The sequence below is a fragment of the Notechis scutatus genome, chromosome 10, assembly GCF_049901735.1.
Source record: "Notechis scutatus isolate UNSWTSFEM ecotype Mainland chromosome 10, rNotScu1.2, whole genome shotgun sequence".
Lineage (NCBI taxonomy): Eukaryota > Metazoa > Chordata > Lepidosauria > Squamata > Elapidae > Notechis > Notechis scutatus.
Window position 1 is genome coordinate 5,684,460 of NC_142018.1, and position 18,305 is coordinate 5,702,764.

General features: G+C 45.6%; 1 protein-coding gene across 1 annotated transcript in view; it reads left to right on the forward strand.

Annotated features, from left to right (window-relative positions):
* The window catches only part of AR (androgen receptor), a 150,543-nt gene that overhangs the window by 34,623 nt on the left and 97,615 nt on the right, over positions 1-18,305 (forward strand). Inside the window, exon 2 of the mRNA XM_026684905.2 lies at positions 15,409-15,560. Within this exon, the coding sequence (XP_026540690.1) occupies positions 15,409-15,560 (152 nt within the window). The remainder of the gene's footprint in view (positions 1-15,408; positions 15,561-18,305) is intronic.

The window sequence follows — 18,305 nt, forward strand, 5'->3', positions numbered from 1 at the left end:
GAGCCACTCTCCTTCAGCAGCCCCAAGAAGTGGACTCTCCAGGAAGACTCCCTTTGGCCCCCAAAGTAGCCAGAACCAGTAGCCCTTCACTTTTTCCTCCTGCTGCCAGCTGTTGGAGATGCTTTGGTTAGCACGGCTTATGGTTCTTGTTTGCGTTGATGTTTAATCTACGCCATCAGCTGCTTTGAGGGCTCTTGTAAAGAACTGGTGGGAGGATCCACCTGGCTCTCTAGAAGAAGCATCGGGGATTTGTGTTGAAGGGTTAATGCATTTCTAGGCTGCAGCTGAATTCTGCTTAAGTGAGGTCAGTTTGGAGGTTCTGGTTCACCCTGAAACGAAAGCAACCCGAAGGGGGGAAAAAACGTTTTACAAGGCTGCACTGTTTCTCCTGTAATGGAGGAAAGGACCTTCCGCTACTTCTGCAAATACCACCCGAGTTTCAACATGTGCTCCTGCCCAGTCCTTTACAATGTTTCCCTCTTGTTCGAAGTTTCAAGAGCCGTAGAAGGGCTGCTCCAGTGCCATTATGCAAAAGCCGCAGAAGGAAAGTTTAGCACAAGTACGGATTGTGGCATCTTTGATCTCTCTCCTTCTGTACCTTTTGAAAGAAGAGTATTTTTGTACAGCAAAGGTGGCTTTCCTTGTGGATCAGGCTGGGTAGTGAGATGTCAGCAGCTGTGGCTTGACGTCTTCAGGAGGAAATGGAGAAGGTGTTTGTGCAAAATCTACTTGGGTCTTCCCTTGATCCAAGATTTGCTGTTGGGTTTAAATGGTTTTTTTTTTTTTTATTTCAAGCTAAAAGGCATTGAAATAAGTAATATGAATAAACGGAGTGAACTTATTTTGTTTGACTTGATTTGTAATCAGTTCCTCCTGAGGCCTTCTGATCTGCAGGCACAAGGCCACGCATGGGATTTGTAGAGGATTTGAAGTTGGTCGCCTTTGTGCCAGCCCTAAGCGGGGCCCTCCTTCCCAAGAGACAGCGCCCTCCCTCTCGCTGGGGCAGCAGGAAAGGTAGCCTGCCCCCCCCTTCTCCCCTGGGAAACCAAAAGTGACCCAAGCAGGAAGTTTCAGCTTCACCCGACCTTAAGAGGAGCTCCCATATTTGATTTTGTTCTTACATATATACAAAGCCCAGCTAAATCTGCCAGGTGGGAAGACCACTTCTGTGTGATTTGACACTGTCTCCTGGATAGTGGTAGCATTTAGACTTCTCTACTGCCCCATTTTAGCATTTTACAGCACTCTCCCGGGCAGGGGTTTACAGTGTGAGCATCTTTCCCCCTCCAAACAACCCGAGTCCTCATTTTATCAATCACAGAAAGATGGGAGGCCGAGCCAACCTCGAGCCCCATCAGGATCAAACTCCTGGCTGTGGGCAGAGTTTGCCTGCAATACTGTGCTTTGACCACCATACCAGCAGGGTACAAGGATTTATTCCCTTCCTTCACAGGGCTCTGCGTTTGGATGTCTTAGAAACACCCATGTTCCATGTTGCCTGCAGCTTGGGTAAAACCCACATAATCCCCGGGGTCCTTCCTGATCTTCCCTCCTGATCCTTCGGTGCGTGAGTGCCTTCTCCCCAGGGAGTGTGTGTTGGAGCGTTTTGGGGTTTTCCTGCTCACACAGGAAGCAGCCGTGTGTCTGTTACACCAGTTGGGTGTTGGTCTGAGTGGCCCCGTTTACCTGAGCAAACCACAGGAACAGCAGCAGCCCTCCCCCCCTTCCCCCTTTGGCCCCATGAGAACAGTGGGGGTCGCACCTGTAAACTGCCTGCTGCAAGCCCAAACAATCCCAGGGCCTAGGCCACCTTTTGACCCCTTCTTTTGCCTAAAGAATACTTGGCTTTCCTTGACCTTTCTTGAAACTTGACTCTTTCGGTTAAGTTGTGGCTCTTTGACTTGTCCTTAAAGTCCAGGCCTCCCTTTGGACAGGCTGTCTCGCTCTCTGCCTTGTGGCACTTGCTCTTCTCACCCGTGGTGAGTGCCGTTTCCTTTGCCAGGAACATGTATGTTTGAAGGATTGCCATGGAAAGGAAGAAGAGACTTCTATGGGTGAGGGAGGATGCTTGTAGTCTAGGCACAATGTGGACCTTTACAGAAGGCCCAATTCAAGCAGGTGAGATTTATCTGCAGGCTAAAATGAGACCGTCCAGGAAAAACCGCACTACTTGATTTCAAGTGGGAAAAGAAACACTGCTACAAGCCAGATAAGAATCTTGAGCTTGGAAATCAACCTCAGGCTCTTATTCTTTGATGAGATTCCATCGCATCTCCTCTCTCCTTTGTAGGCTGTCTAAAGACATTGTGTGGGCAAGATATTTATTTAGAAGTTACACCCTAGCAGTCTAGATTGCTTTTTTTAATATAGTAATTTTATTAGAAATTACAATGAAAAAGATAGAAAACTAATACCGACTAAAGAAAAAAAGAATAAAAAGAAAACTAGCAAGCGGAGAAAAGAAAAGAAAAACCAATATAGTAAATGTTGTAAAATCAAATATAGTAAAATGGAGAAAAAATTAAAGAAATACGCAGCCACCGAAACGGTTATTTTACTAGCTGGAGAGTTTTCACACAAGCCCAGAGTCCCTCCACGCTTTCGTATCGTGGCTGCATTGTAACACCAGGGTCTGCTGGCTCTCCAGAATGCAGGGAGTCCTCAGCTTAGCACAGTTCACTCAGTGACCATTCAAAATTACGACAGCACTGGAAAAAAGTGACTTATGAAAAGTGACCCTTTTCACACATGTGACTGTTGCAGCCTCCCCAGGGTCACATGATCTACGTTTGGGTCCTTGGCAGCTGACACACACTTATGACGGTTACAGTGTCGCGGGGATCATGGGACCCTCTTTTGCGACCTTCTGGCAGGCAGAGTCAATGGGAACGTCAGATTCACTTAACAACCGTGTTACTAATTTAACAACTGCAGCGATTCACTTAACAAAGGTGGCAAGAAAGGATTAAAATAGGAGGAAACTCAGTTGGAGTTGAAAGTCAGAGCCTTTTCCCTCCCCTTTGTTTCCTATTATTTGCTTTTGTAGTTTTGTATTTTATATTATAAACTAATAAAAAGGATAGTATAAGAAAAGAGTCTCAGCCTATATGATTTAAGAAGAGAGAGAATTCAATCCAAAAGCATTTTCCCTGGGAAGGATTCAGTCTGTGATTGAAGAGAATTTGCCTAGCGCTGTGTCTCATAGCCGAAAAGCAGTTATTAAATGATTTCTGGAACTGATTAGAAAAGCAAGCACACAAACTCAGTGTACCTGACCGGCTTCAGCGGCAGGGCGATTCCCTTCTCTTAAACCTGCCAGAGGCCACTCTCTTGCCCTTGCAGGGAGCAACTGCTTGGAATCCTTGGGGATGATCTCAAAATCCTCTCCTTGCCCAGAGAGGAATTAGAAAGAGCCGAGGTCGTCAGCTCTGCGTCCATTTACTCTTTCTTCCCAGAAAGGCTCCAGCAGTCCAGATTTCAGTTGTAGGATGCCTAATCAAGTTCGGCGGGGCTCTGTTGTGGCTGATCTCCCAAAGGCTCAGCTGGATTGCAGTCCAGGTTTAATTTTAAGGCAGAAGTAGTGCTGCTGGAGCAAACAGGTCAGCTGAACAAGGATGCATGAATCTCTCCACTTCAATAGAGAGTTGTCTATTCTTGCCAGTTTAGTGTCGTTGATGAATTCCCCTTCCATTCCCTCATCTAAATCATTTATGAAGATGTTGAAGAATTTTGGGCCTAAAGTGGAACCACTGCTTCCTTCCTTCCATGTAGATGTAGTTCCACGGAGGACTACACGTAGAATGCAATTGATCAGCCAGGTGTTGATGCTGGTGTTGATGTTATCTATCCCACATTGTTTTAGCTTACCAAAAGTAGGTTGTGATCTACTTTGTCAAATGCCTTACTCAAATCCAAATATAGTGTGTCCATTGTATTTTGCTGTTCCATTAATTTAGTCACTTTGTCAGAGAATGAAATAAGATTTCTTTGGCATGATCTGTTTTTGACAAACCCATGTTGACTTTTGGTTATAACTTTGCTTGCTTCTAGATGTTTGCATATCTGTTGCTTGGTTAACTTTTTCAGGATCTTCCCAGGTATGAATTTCAGGGTGATTGGTTTTTAGTTTCCTGGAACCATTTCCCCCCCATTTTTGAAGATGGGAACCACATCAGTGCTTTTCCAGTCTCCGGTAGTTCCCCAATGCTGCAGGATCTTTGAAAGATACGGTTCATTGCTTTCCAAGATCACATCGGCCACCTCCTTCAGAACTCTGGGATGTCATCCACCAGGTCCTGGTGATTTGAACTCTTCTAGAACGGACAGGTGTTCTCTTACCATTTTCTTGCTAATTTTTATTTGTATTCCTGGTCTTGTCTTCTGTGGTTTTCTTTTTGGTGGGCTGGGCTGTATTATCTTTTTGGGTGATGATAGATGCAAAGAATGAATTGTTTCTGGAAGGGAAGATAGTGGTTAATAGATCTGCTGGTCTGTTTTTGAGTTCCTTTGTGTAAGACTTTAACTTATTACAATAGTGCCTGTACCAGGAGTGAAAGGACCTTTGGATATGTAGCTCTGTATCACAAAGTCACATGGGAAGTGAGGCAACCCCCCCCCACAAATCCCTAAACAGGTGAATCAAAGCAGCGTAAATTAACACTATGACGGTACTGTAGAAGAGACATTGTATGGAAGGGGCCTGGTAGCACCTTACTAAAAAGCATCAGCATTTGTGAACTGCAGCTTATTGCATGCTTTTTAGCAAAGTTAATTAGTTGGAGAAGGGACTACCTGATTCCTGGCTTTTGGCTGACCATGAAGTAGGAATTAAATGGTAGAAGTAGGCTGTTTTGCAGCTCTTTCTTCCAATGGCTCCTTGCATTCTGTGCTTATTTTTTTTCCCTGTAGAATGTGACAAATTTTCACAGAACTTGAATTCTGGAGAGTAAAATGTTTTTTTTAATCAAGTTTGAAGCTGTGGAGCATTAGAGTTAGACGGGCTGCCCAGGCAAAAGTCCAAATCAACGCATCTTTAGATTAAACTGAAACTTTTCTTTTGCTTCGGGGAATCCAATGGATACTTTGACTGTGTTCCTTTATTTCCAAAAGTCTGGGTTCTCCTTGGGAATGGCAAGGGAAGTTGTACTTTTGTGGGAAAGGAGCTTCAGGAATTTGCAGTGTTGAAAGATTGTCGAAGATCACTCACTCCTTTCTCGTAAGCCAAACGTAATCCTCCCAATTTGTGAATTTTCTGCTAAACACTTGAAATTCTTCAACAATGCTTGTAACAGAGCATAAATATAGACAAAGAAGGCCTTTTGCTTTTCCAGATAGTACAGAGTATTTGATTTTAATAAATATGCAGTGTAAACAGAAATTGGTAAGAGTTAGTAGCCAGTCCTAAAAATGATAGACCGCCATCCCAGGTGGTGATGGAAATTGCTGCCAAAAAGGGCAGCCAAGAAGATGGTAGGTTTTCTAGGGCATGTTAGCCACCAAAGCGGTCATTTGTCGGTTTCGCCCTTGCCTTGGTCTGGACCAAGTTAGCCTGACTGAGCTTGAGACTCCTCAGGATACAAAATGGGGCAGAGTTGGCTGATATAAATGCAGTTGAAAAATGACTTTTTTGAACACACAATAATTGCCACCTGAATGTTATGCAGGGATGGACCCAATTGAGAAAGTTAAACAGCAACAAGTTAATAATGGTGCACTTAATTAAGCTTTACTTATTCAGGATAAGCTACGAATATTGTGAATGTCTAGCAGGGATATTTTTTTTTCCTATTTACGTGCATTGTTTACATTTTCTAGTTTTAAAAATGCAAACTCTTTTCATATCTGCAGCCAATTTATATTGTCTTTGCAATTTCCCTATTTGAGAGCTAGATTGAACACTATTTTCTTTAACGAAGCGACACCTAGAATTTGGAACAGAATTTGGGAGAACAGAAACAGTCTGCGGGCACAAAATGGAGAAGGTTCTTTTGGGAGAGAAAGATCCCAAAGTATAAACTGCAGATATTTTAGACTTTCCATTGATAGGAAACTTTTAAATCAGGCAGATGTCTGCTGTCCTATGGTGGGAGGGGGGATTAGAGGATGGCTTTCTCCCCTCCCCATTCCATTTCCAGAAACTGGTTAACACTCCTGCTGTCCTGTTCAGTTCTCTTTGCTCTAAACCAGGGGTGTCCAACCTTGGCAACTTTAAGCCTGGAGGACTTCAACTCCCAGAATTCCCCAGCCAGCTTTGCTGGCTGGGGAATTCTGGGAGTTGAAGTCCTCCAGGCTTAAAGTTGCCAAGGTTGGACACCCCTGCTCTAAACATTCCCAGAAGCATCCAAGCATCAGCGCCTTAGGAATCATAGATTCAAGGAGATGTAGGTTATTCTTTTTTTAAATAAAGTTTTTATTTTTATTTTTTAAAGACAAAGACAAACATAAAACATCAACATAAAACGAGATGTAGGTTATTCTGATGTGTTTTAATGGGGATTTTCAAGCACCTGAGAAAGAAGAGAGACAGGAACACCTGAGCCGCAGCAGAGGAACCTTTGAACAAGTTTCGGAGTTGCCTGATTGACGTATGCAGGTTGGATCTTGTCAAAGTCAGTAGCCAAGCTCTGCGAAATCTCAGGCAATCTGATGCTTTAGGCAGTTTTATTCAGGGCTAGAAATGATTGACAAACCCATATTAATGAATGAAGAGGCCATTCCAAGCTCCCCTCATTTTCAGCCAACTGGAGGACATCCAGGCTCGAGAAGTTTGGACTGAGGCAAAACACTACAGGTAAACTTCACCCAGGTTTACTCTCAGGACATCCCAGAAGGCTACAGAGAGTAAGAAAAAATATTTTTTATGGAAAGCCAGCGAAGGTGCCAAGAATGTTCTCCAGAGCCAAGGGATTGTGCAATCCTGTAGTGTGCGTTTTTGGCATATCCTCACTACCTCTCTTGCCTTATTGGAAAAAGCAAAGCTTAAAAAATTCAGTTGATTGACATATGAGAAAAGTCATTTTTTTGAGGCCACCTTTCAGTTGTGGAATTTACTTTATTTTCCTCAAACTGTAGCAAGAAGGTGCCCAAGAACCATTTAAAGGAATGCCCCCATTGCACACACTTGGGACTCATTGCCTAAATTTGCACTTAGTTCCAGGTTTATTAAAGTAATGCTTTCTGTTTTCTCTAACGCGAGGCTTGATGTACATGAAAGCTCGGTGAATCTTCCTTCATGATCTTGATAATGATGATGTGGCTAGAGTGGAACTTCCCAACTCCAGTTGGCACTTCCCTTTAGGCACGAGATTCTGCCCTTCATGACCATTTTGCCTTAAATTGCTGAAAAAAACTTCAAGCCTCTTGCTTGTTTAAAACTAAGTGCAAATTTAGGCAATGAGACCAAGCACGTGCAATGGGGACACATTCCTCTACAAATGGTTCTCGGGCACCTTCACGCTGAAGTTTGAGACAAAATAAAGATGAATCCACAATCAAGTCTCCGCAACCGATCTATGAGCTTCCCGTTGATTTCATCCACCAATTGACTGCACCAGCAGGGTTATAGGTGGCTTAGGACCAGGTTACTTACAGAATAATCCAAATTATCCAGGCATGTTTTTCTGTTGATGAAGGTTTGATAGAATACATATAAAACTGGCTATGAAAAAAGCCCTCGTGACCATATTTTCAGCCCTCGCACGCTGCCTCTTTGGCTGCCTTAAGACTAGGCGCTCTCACATCTCACCTCATCCAGGATCTTATCGTCAAAGGGAAAGAGATCCAGGAGGCAGAAGGAATGCAAATGCATTGATTATGTTCATGTTGCCTGTGAAATCCAAGTAAGCAGAAATGCAAGGGACCCTCCTGGCTGCCAATGTTAAAAAAGGATATTGTATACATAGGAAAAGGGTGGTGGGCAGCATCAGTGATGGAGGGTTGACTTGCACATCCTGCCATTAAAATTCAAAGCTCTCCATAGTGGGTTGTAACCTGAGTGCATCGGCCCTTTGAAATTCTGGCGTGGTCAAAGTTGCACTTGGTTTGAACCTTGACAAACCCTCTTCTGAGTCTTCCCCAGTCTGTGGGCCACAAATTATGTTGGGGCCCTTCTGAGTAGGCATGGTGGGAATTAAGATATTTCACATCTGGCAAACAGGCTGCAGACACCTAGGCAGATGTTCTCTAATAATAGTAATAAAAATCAATCAATATATATATTTATACCGTTATTTCTCAGCTGTGTCCTTTACAATCCATGACTTTTCCCCCATTGAACAAGCCTCGGTGTGTTGATTAAAACTTGGTGTGGCAGGTTCATAGAAATCCTGTGGCTAAATTATCACATATTGTATTCAGCTGTAACCAGATAAATCCTATTGTGGCTTTAAGGGCAGCTGGTGGCCACTGATAGCTCAGTTGATTAGCCTAATGCTGAAATCCTGCACTCTTCCATGATGCAATCCAACTGGAAAACGACTTCATGCAGTAGGCTAGCTGAACCTATAATTATCCCTTTGGAGTTATAAATTCTGCACATCAGGGGTGAATGCGAGATCTTAATTTTTTTTTTTTTCATTTCTAGCACAGTTGCCCCCTTAAGCAAAACCCCTGGAGGCCTCCTCCGTCTGGGGAAATTTGGCTCCGCAGCTTGTCTCCATTCCTTTGTGGCCACACCTATAGCCAGAAGGGGGCAATTGAGCATAGCTGCCTGGCCCTACCTGCTTCACCCCAGCCGACCCACTTCCAGTCCCAGCCGACCCACTGCAGGCATTCCTGCCTGGTGCCCCTCTCCCTCCCACCCTCCTTCCACTGCCATCTGGCCCCAGGCGATTGGCCATGGGCAATTCCCCCTGTGGGACCATTAGCCAGGTGTCCCGCTGGCCAATCCACGTACAGAAGGGGGCCTCTGCCTTCCCATTGGATGTGGTGGCACCGGGTCACCCCTCCCACCAAGCACACCTTCCGGGGGGGGACTGCAGTACCCTGTCATCCTCCCCCAAAGGAAGGGTGCTGGGCTCCACCCCATGGGAACCCTCTATTTCCACCCTCCCCAGAAGCCAAGGGGCCAGGTGGCCACACTCAGTTGTACGAGACCCACCAGTGGCTTCCCCAGCTGAGAGGCTGGCACTGGCAAATAGAGTCTCGGGGGCTTCTGCTCGTGGTTGGGGGAAGCCTCTGCCAGGGTGTTGTGGTGGCCAAGTGAACCGTGCCCACAGCCGGTGGCGATGCTCAGCTGACCTCAGTGCACACCTGCTTAGAGCACAACTGAGAGAGGAAATGTCAGGCCTGGAGTGGGAAGTGGGTGTGCGTGGGTGGGTGTTTTTTTTTTTTTAAGGCAATAAAAGAAGGCAATTTTGGCATTGTTGTCATAGAAGCGCAATGAACCTGCCCATGAAGTCATGTGGACCGGATTCCACCTGAGTGGAAGCTTCTCAGAGGGGAATCCAAGCTGGGACTCAGGAGGAATTTCCTGGCGGTGAGAATGACTCCTCAATAGATCCGCCTGCCTCCTGGAGTTTTGACTACTCCATCACTGGAGGTTTTCAAAAAAGATTAGACAGCCATTTATCCAAAACAGTGAAAGCCTTCCTGCTTGGGCAGGGAGCTGGACTAGAAGACCTCCAAGATCCGTTCCAATCATATCATTCTATGCATCTTCCTTGAGCAGCTTTTCCACAAAGAGTCTGCATCAGGAATGAAATGTTCCAAATCTCTAGGACCTGCTGTGCTAATAAGATTCTTTGGGGGTTTGGCCCCACCTGCTGATTTGCTCCTCATGTGATTCCCACAGGTACAGATTAACAGAGTTGGAAGGGACCTTGTGGGTCATCTAGTCCAACTCCCCACCCAAGCAGACCCTACGCCACGACACAGAGCAAATCTCTTTGTGTTGCTACTCTTGGGCTGCTTCTTGTCCTCATCCAAGATCATTTGCGAAATATTGGCAGGCGTGATTTTAATAGGAGAGCAATTCTGTTCCCTCCGGTAAGAGTATCTGGCTATCTGGCTGTAGCCCTTTTTTTGCAGAATATGGTAAAAAATCTCAGTGGTTTTGTTTGATCTCTTGCAACGGCCCCCCGCAGGGCATAGGATTCTTTGACGCAGCTCACCTCCAGCCACACATCCTTTTGACTGCCAGCAGAGAAGACTACAAACAGAGTTAAATATAATTAATATGCATATATTGAGGAGAGAGACAGACTTATCAACAATTTTATAAGTGAAATATTGAATTGTAGTTTTTAAACTTTGATTTGTGCAGATTATTCAGCCTCTTTTATGCTATTAAAAGTTTTGGGAAGCCCTATGCTTTGGGATGTGCTAGAAATGTCCTCGGTGTATTGTACACAAAGAGAAGCATTTCCAGAGTAACCCTAAATACCCACCAGAAAAGTCCATTGAGTTCAGTGAGATTTATTGCCAAGTTGAGCTGCCTAGAATTGCAATGTTTTTTTAAAAGCTCTATCAAGCTCTAATCTGAAATTGATAAAACAATAACTTTTATTTATTCAGACTCGGTGGGACTGAAAACTACCTACAGAGCTTCTTCAGACGTTATGCATTAAATATGCTTTGATTATTTTAAAATAAGTAGTGCTTAACATTTTCAAGAAATGAGGACTTCTGTTTTTCAGCTTTCCATCCAGAAAGCTGAATGTTTTATAAGAAAATTCAGGTTGCAGGTTTATGCAAGGAACCATGTAATGTTTCTAAATGGGCGCCATATGGAACAACAGAAGATTACGCTTGGGTCACCCTTGAATGTTTCCATGCGCCTCTTTATTCAGATCAGGACTGTGGTGCCATTTTAGAGAGTGCCGTTTGGGGTCATTCTCGGGAAACTCTTTTATGTTGCTATGGAGTATCATTTTTGTCCAGTCCTGTACTATTGCTCTATCCATAAATCCATGAGTGTTTCCTTTCCTTTACTGAAGTCCTCTTGATGGTGTAAATTAGCAGTGGAAACAGAACTCTACAGAACTCTGAGGGCAGCCTCAGAACCTACGCAAAATGGAAACATTTTAAAAGCCAAAATGAGGGTTTAGTCATGAAGGATGACAGGGCTGGTTTGGTGCAGTGGTTAAGGCGTCAGGCTAGAACCCCGGAAGCCAGGCGCTTTAACTGATCTAGGCGGCCTTGGGCCACTCAGCCCTTCCCAGCCCCAGGGAAGAGGGAATGGCAGGGACTCATCCAGACCAGGGCTCACCCTAACCCAAACAAACAAACAAACAAACAAATCCTTGCAGAAACTGGAAACTGGAAACATCCCTTAAAAATCCTGGAAACTGCTCAACTCTCAGGCTAATTTCTCTCAGTTTAACAGGCAAATGTTGGGGCCAGAGCACCAAATCTTTCCCAAAACTTTACACCGACCACAAAGATTCAGAGAAAGTAGCCCTCCTGAGCTCTGTTTTCCAGTCATTGCAGAATATTTTTCCCACATCCGGGGCAGATACTTGGTGAAATGTGCAGTAATGTGTGTAATAAATCCTTCACCGGCATGAATTCATAGTCCCATGTAGTCATCAGAATTCAAACCTCTTGTAGAAGCCCTGGTGGTGCAGGATTGCAGGCCAATCCTGCTGGCTGCTAGCAGTTCGATCCCGACTGGCTCAAAGTAGACTCAGCCTTTCATCCTTCCGAGGTTCGTAAAATGGGGACCCGGATAGTTTTGAGGGCAACATGCCAATAATTCTTACATTATAAACTGTCCAGAGAGGGCTGTAAAGCACTGTGGGGTGGCACGTAAGCCTAAACGCTACCTTCCCTTGATGCTTTCCTGCTATAATTGCTACTGCAACGAGGCTGCTACAGTTTGTGGGAAAGTGTTTGATACGATTGAAGGGCCAATGGCCACACAGAATATTCAACTCTACATCATGGACTCTTGGGGATTGCACTGGAATGAAAGGGGGGGTGAGATTCGTCAGATCTACTGCAGCAGCTCATCTGTCTGGCTGTGGCCCATAAAATCCATTAAATTCGTATGTGACATGCACAAAGAATCAGGATATGTTACATTACAGATTTCTTGCTCCTATTCAAGAATCTACTCAACTAGCAGCACTAAATGGGCGCTAGACAACAGAGAGGTCTAGAAAAAAGGTGGGACAAGTTGAAGTGTCTTCCTTCAAGGATCCAGGTAGCCAAGGGTGATTGCTGGGGTGACCTATTCTCTCATTCTCCCTCTCTCTCTCCCCGCTCCAGAGAGAGAGAGAGAGAGAGAGAGAGAGAGAGAGAGAGAGAGAGAGAGAGAAGAGAGAGATCCCCTAGCTAGCAGAGCAGTCCTTTGTTGTAAGAAAATGCCAGTATTTTGCGGCTCAGAAAGAGCTCCCGAGAGCCCTGCAAACATTCTCTCCCATCCCAAACCAAGGAGAAAGAAGAGGGTGAAAGTTTGTTTCTTTCTCTTTGTCCCAAACCATGTGAACATTTTTGGCCTTAACCTTCTAGTCGTGAACTCTGTGGAATCGCTGGCTCGCGTCATTCCTGCACAAGTTGTGTCTGCTTCCCTCTGCCTTATCTCGGTTTTCTAGGTTGCCAATCTTTGCTCGGACACTTGCCTTGCGTTTTAAAAGGGTATTTTTGTGGTCTTGCACTGTAGAAATGTGCTGCAAAGAGGCCAGGCCTGTTTTCCTGCTGCAGATGGGAACCTCTTTTTCCTCACTCGACCCCCAATTTTGCAGGCCTCTCTCTCTCTGCTTTGGCTTGGAGATGTGCCCGAGGAAGGAATTCTGCGACTTCATGTGCTTCTTAGCTTAGTCGTGTTTTCTGTCTGAAGTTAAACTAGAAGAAAACTGAGGTTGCTCTTAAAGATTCTGAAGGCTTCCTTAGGGCTGGATGACCTGGGTTCAAGTCTCTTCTCTGCCAGAGGGCCCCCTGCGTGGTTATAGCATCGGATGGAGACCTTAAAGCAGAGGTCGACTTTTAAGACTTGTGGACTTCAACTCCCAGAATGCTCCAGCCAGCAAAGCTGAAGTCCACAAGCCTTAAAGTTGCCAAGTTTGGGGATCCCCGCCTTAAAGAGTTGCAGAATTCCACCCTGTGTGCCTTTAAGGCAGAGAAGAAGTCAGTGCAGATCAGTGGTGGGATTCAAATTTTTTTTTACTACCGGTTCTGTGGGTGTGGCAGGGGAAGGAGACTGTAAAATCCCCCCCTCCCGTCAGAGGCGGTATTTGCCGGTTCTCCCAACTACTCAAGATTTCCGCTACTGATTCTCCAGAACTGGTCAGAATCTGCTGAATTCGCCACCTCTGGTGCAGACCAATGGGGGCAGAGCGGAGGCCAGGCAGAAGCCAGTTCTCTGCCGAGTGAGCCTTCCTGCGGGGAGGCAGGAGGCTTCAGGAATGCCAGAGGGAAGCAGGTCAGCAGAAGGTAGACGTGAAGAGCTGGCTGGGTGGCCGAGAAGCCCCTTGGGAGAAAGGGTTGCCCCAGAGCACAAAGCGGGACAAGGAGTCCGCATCGGGTGATTTAAATTAAAAAAAAAAAGCCAACAACTCTCAAAACGTTGAATTGAACATTTTATTTGGCCAAGTGTGATGAGACATACAAGGAACCTTTTGGGAAGAACAAGAGTTGGAGTGCTTGCCTTCCCGGTTTGGACGGTGTGATTGGAACTCATTGCTTTGGTGTCCTTGTCAGTCCTGGCCTGCCAGCCGCAGAGGGGATCAGAAGCAGCTCCCAGGGACGCACCTATGTTTAGAAGTCCATCCTAGTTTGTGTGCCCGGTTCCTCTGGTGTACCTTGCCTCTCTCCCCCCTGTCTGGCCTGGGGGGTGCCTACGGTTGCCTTCTCTCTCCATTACGCTTCAAGAATTTGTGCGGGAATTATTTGCCAGGGGCACCTAAGATCTAAGTGGCCACGGAAGTGATTTCCCGCACAAGAACAGATACTATATGAATGTCAAAGTTATCCTTGAAGAGTTATCCTTTTCAGGTAGTATTGTAGGAATACGTGCACATGTAAATATTGTGTACGTGATCGTTAATGTTGTTCTCCGCTTGCACTTACGTTTTTCTTTGAGTAAATGTCTGGCGAGCACTTTAAAGACGAAGAAAATCTTTGGGAGACTTGGTGACACTTTTTTTTTTTTAACCAGGCTGGTGTGTTCATAGGTTTATAAATTTGGACATGGTGAAACAATTGCTGTATTGATCTAAGGTTCGCTTCCCCAGTCAGCTATGAAACTGACAGAGGGCCCTTTTTGATTGGATGGCAGAAGGAACGATTCTCTCTGGAACGATCCCTGTCCCAAGCCCTTCTGGGGGATAATCGGTGCCTTCAAATGCCACTTGGAAACAAGCTGGCAATCAGCATTGCCCCTCCTACAAGAACAACGCAAGGGGACAATTATGGGTCTGCCTGCCATTGAAAAGGCAGCTGGTTCTACACCAACCGAGGTTGCTGAGTGCTGCTCAAGTGCAGCCCCCATGCAGAGCAAACCACAGAGGTTGGACCTGCCTGTGATTGCAGCACTCAGCAACCTCCAAGCTAACCTCCCTCCAACCTTCCTCACATGAACAAGGAAGGTGCCCAAAAAAGGGAAAGGATCCAATCTTTTGCCCATTGAATCTACATCTGCACGGGGCAGAATTGAAGAGATGCTTCCATCTTTTTGCCAAGGGTTACAAATGCATTTGTATTTCACCCTCTGTCCTGGGTTGTCATTCCTTTAATATAATTTTTGTTGAAGACATCTCAGTAAAAATTGAAATGTCAAAAGGTATTTGCAGGAAATGGGAGAGATTCTCTTAACCCTTTTCCTAAACGATCACAAGGAGACTTTTTAACACGATTAAAATCTATATGGATGATTACAAAAGAAAATAAGGAAGAATCGTGAACAATTTTGAAAGGAAAAAAAGAACAGAAAGGTGGACGCTCTTCTTTCTTGATAGCCGCTATTCTGTTGAAAGCCTCTATTTATTTCTAACATGAAAGAACTAATATTTGGCTGTACTAAAACAAAAAGGTAAAATAGAATTGTGGCAATCCTGACGCTTCTCCCCAGAGGCCGAGGCTGCACATCTAAAGAGGAAGGGAACCTCGAGGGAGGCAGGAGAAGGAACAAGTTTTACTCTTCTGTCCTAGGGAGCTCAATGCTGCCGCCACTCAAAAGGTGTTTGCAGGAAATGGGAGAGATTCTCTAAACCCTTTTCCTAAATGATCACATTTAGAAAATGGGCAGGACTTCCAAGAAGCCCTGGGCCAGTACGAGGCCCCCGAAATCACCGAGGACCTACGCAGATTCCGTCTCTGGCTGTGCTCTTGGGAGGCCCTTAGAGAAGGTTGATAGGCAGCCGGGATTCCTTGTTGGGGTTTCAAGCTTAGGGACTCCTGGTGAAGGCTGGCTCCTCCTGAATCACCTGCTAATGCTTCTTTTTTCCCCCCTTTTCTCTTTTGCCTCCAAAGGCTGGAATCCGGGAGGGACCATGTTCTGCCCATTGACTATTACTTCCCACCACAGAAGACATGCCTGATATGTGGGGACGAAGCTTCAGGATGCCACTATGGAGCCCTGACCTGCGGAAGCTGCAAAGTCTTTTTCAAAAGGGCAGCTGAAGGTAAATTAATTCTTAATTTATTTGTCCCCTGGAGAATGAGACCGCTGGGGGTGTGTGTGGGGGGCGTGATGTCTGTATTGCTGTAAAGATCACTCCAGACACCGTTGTTTACTAAAATATTGCAGAATAGGGCTGGCTTGCGTGAAGGGCCCACCTGTCGGAGATAGGCCTCCAGGGAGAACAGTCCCCTGCCTCATTGAGACCAGGGGGCCTTGGGTCACAGTGGGCCCCCACGGAGCGCTCTCTAGTTTCTTCTCTCCCGGGGCGGAAGGTCGAAGGGAGCAGCCGCCTTTCCTCAGTCAGATGTCCACCTCCCCCTTGCCTTCCCCGGGCCTCCCATTCTTGCCAGTGCTGGCAATGGGGGCCTAGGAGAAAAGAGGGGGATGAGATGGGTTGGGTTGGGGAGTGTGGCATTGTGTGGCACTGTGCTTTCATTCTATTTCTCCCCCCCATGAAAACAGGAGGGTAGTTTAGCTAGTAAATCATGAATTCACTGTACTAGCCCCCAAAGGTGATTTTACTCCGTTGGAAGCTCTTCTTAGTCCTGTGATTGGTGTAGTTTTTATTCCTCAGTAGGCTGAGTGGAAAGAAAGCATCTTGAGCTTTAAAGGCTCAAGGAAGAGAAAAGGCCCAGCGGTTCTGTGCCAATATATTTGGTAATATAAGTACGGCTGTAAATCAAGGTAACACAGCTGCAGTTTTCAGAGGGCATCTAACCGGCACCAGTCATAATTTTTCTCCACTAAATCCACTAAAGCTCCAGCTTCTGGCAATAATCAGTCATCTACTGGTCTTTTATGATATCATTTAGCAAAGAAGCACTTCTTAGCCAACCAGCCAGTGCACTTGTGATTGGAAGTCAGCTGTGTCCCGTATATTTTCCTTTCAGTCATTGAGGAGGTTTCTGTGCTCCAATTCTGGCACAACATTTGTAATTGTGCCTCAGGTATTTGCCCGAAAACTGCTGGAACCATTTGGATGGGTTTGCTAAAAGTTCTTTGAGTTGCTGTATTTCTGGACACCTGACAGATGGTGAGCGTAACAGGTCCATGGCCTCTCAGATTGAACCTCTGTGAGGACTATGCCAGACTTGTCCCTTGGCTCCATCAGGGAAGTTTAATCAGCTGTTTACTTAGCCTGCTTCTCCCCACTGAAGAGGGGCAGAGGCCAAGAAGGACCCATGGGGGGAATGGCCTTTGCAGAGAGTAGCAGGGTCCCAGAGGAAAAGGTGCTCCATTGCAAGTGGCTAAGGAGAGCGGAGAGTCTGGCCGGCAGTGCTTTTTTGTTCCTCCAGCTGGGAGATTAAAAGTAACGACACAATTGTCCCAACCCCAAACATGATCCAGGTCCAGCCCTGAATGGAACAGAGGAGTCACTTCTTCTCTCTATCACCTGCTGCAAACAAGGCCTCTTTAGTCTCACCCGTTTGCCGCTTCCGGTGGGTCTTTTTTGCTCCTCGATCTCCTTTTGTTTAGCCAGAGATCTCTCGGCTAGGATCTTGCCTTTTATCAGTTCTCCTCCTAAAGGCCTTTTTATTCCGTATTAGCATAAAACAGAAGAAACATCTTCCATATTTTGGAACTAGGGGGCGTGGGGGAACAGATTATTTGATTTTGAAAATGCTTTCTTCTTACGCTGTCTGTGAGAGGGAAACCAAACTGGATTTCCAAACGCCTTTCTCTCATCATCTCCTATGTAATTAACACATACTTGCACTGTTAAATCTATCGTGCCTTTGCTGTGTAAAACTCTTGCTTAGTTCTCTCAGCCCTTTGGGTCTCATTCTCCCCCTCTGCCAAAAAAAGGCATCAGAACAGCTGTTCACAATTGGTTTGGAAATATCACACGGATTTCAGAAGAGGATTAAGAGTAAGACCCTCTGGTTGAGTGGCAGATAAAAGGACGGGCTTAGAACATCATCAGTGTTGGAAGGGACCATGGAGGTCTTCTAATTGAACCCCGTGCTCAAGCAGGAGACTATATACCATTTCAGACAAATGGCCATCCAGTCTCTTCTTGAAAACCTCCAATGAAGGGACACCCACAACCTCTGAAGGGCAAGTCGTTCCACTGGTTGGTTGCTCTCAGTGTCAGAAAATTTCTCCGTAGTTCTGGGTTGCTTCTTTCCTTGGTTAGTTTCCAACCATTGTTTCTTCTCTTGCCTTCTGGTGCTTTGGAAAATAAGGACCTCCCTCTTCTTTGTGGCAGCCCCTCAAATATGGGAGCACTATTACCAAGTCAGCTCTTTCCACTAGATCAGACGTAAGCGATTCCTGCGGCCATTCTTCGTGTTTTAGCCATCCCCCTAATCATCTTCGTTGCTCCCTCTGCACTCTTTCCAGAGTTCCAACATCTTTTTCATATTGTGAGGACCAAAACTGGATGCGGTATTCCAAGTGTGGTCTTAGCGAGACATTGCAAAGTGGTACTAATACTTCAGGTGATCTTGATTCTACCCCTCTGATAATGCCACCTATGATTGCATCGGCTTTTTGGGTTGCTGTCGCACAGATTTAAGTGATTGCCCACCAGGACTCTTAAGATTCCTCTCACAGTTACTGCTGCTGAGCCAGGTATCACCTAACCTGTACCTGTACATTTGGTTCCTTATTTTTCTCTACACTGAACTTTGTTTTGTTAGATAGGGCCCAATGTCCAAGTCTGTCAAGATTCATCTGGCTCTTGAGCCCGTCTTCTGGGGTGTTCCTGCCAGTTTGGTGCCATCTGCACATTGGATGAATTCCC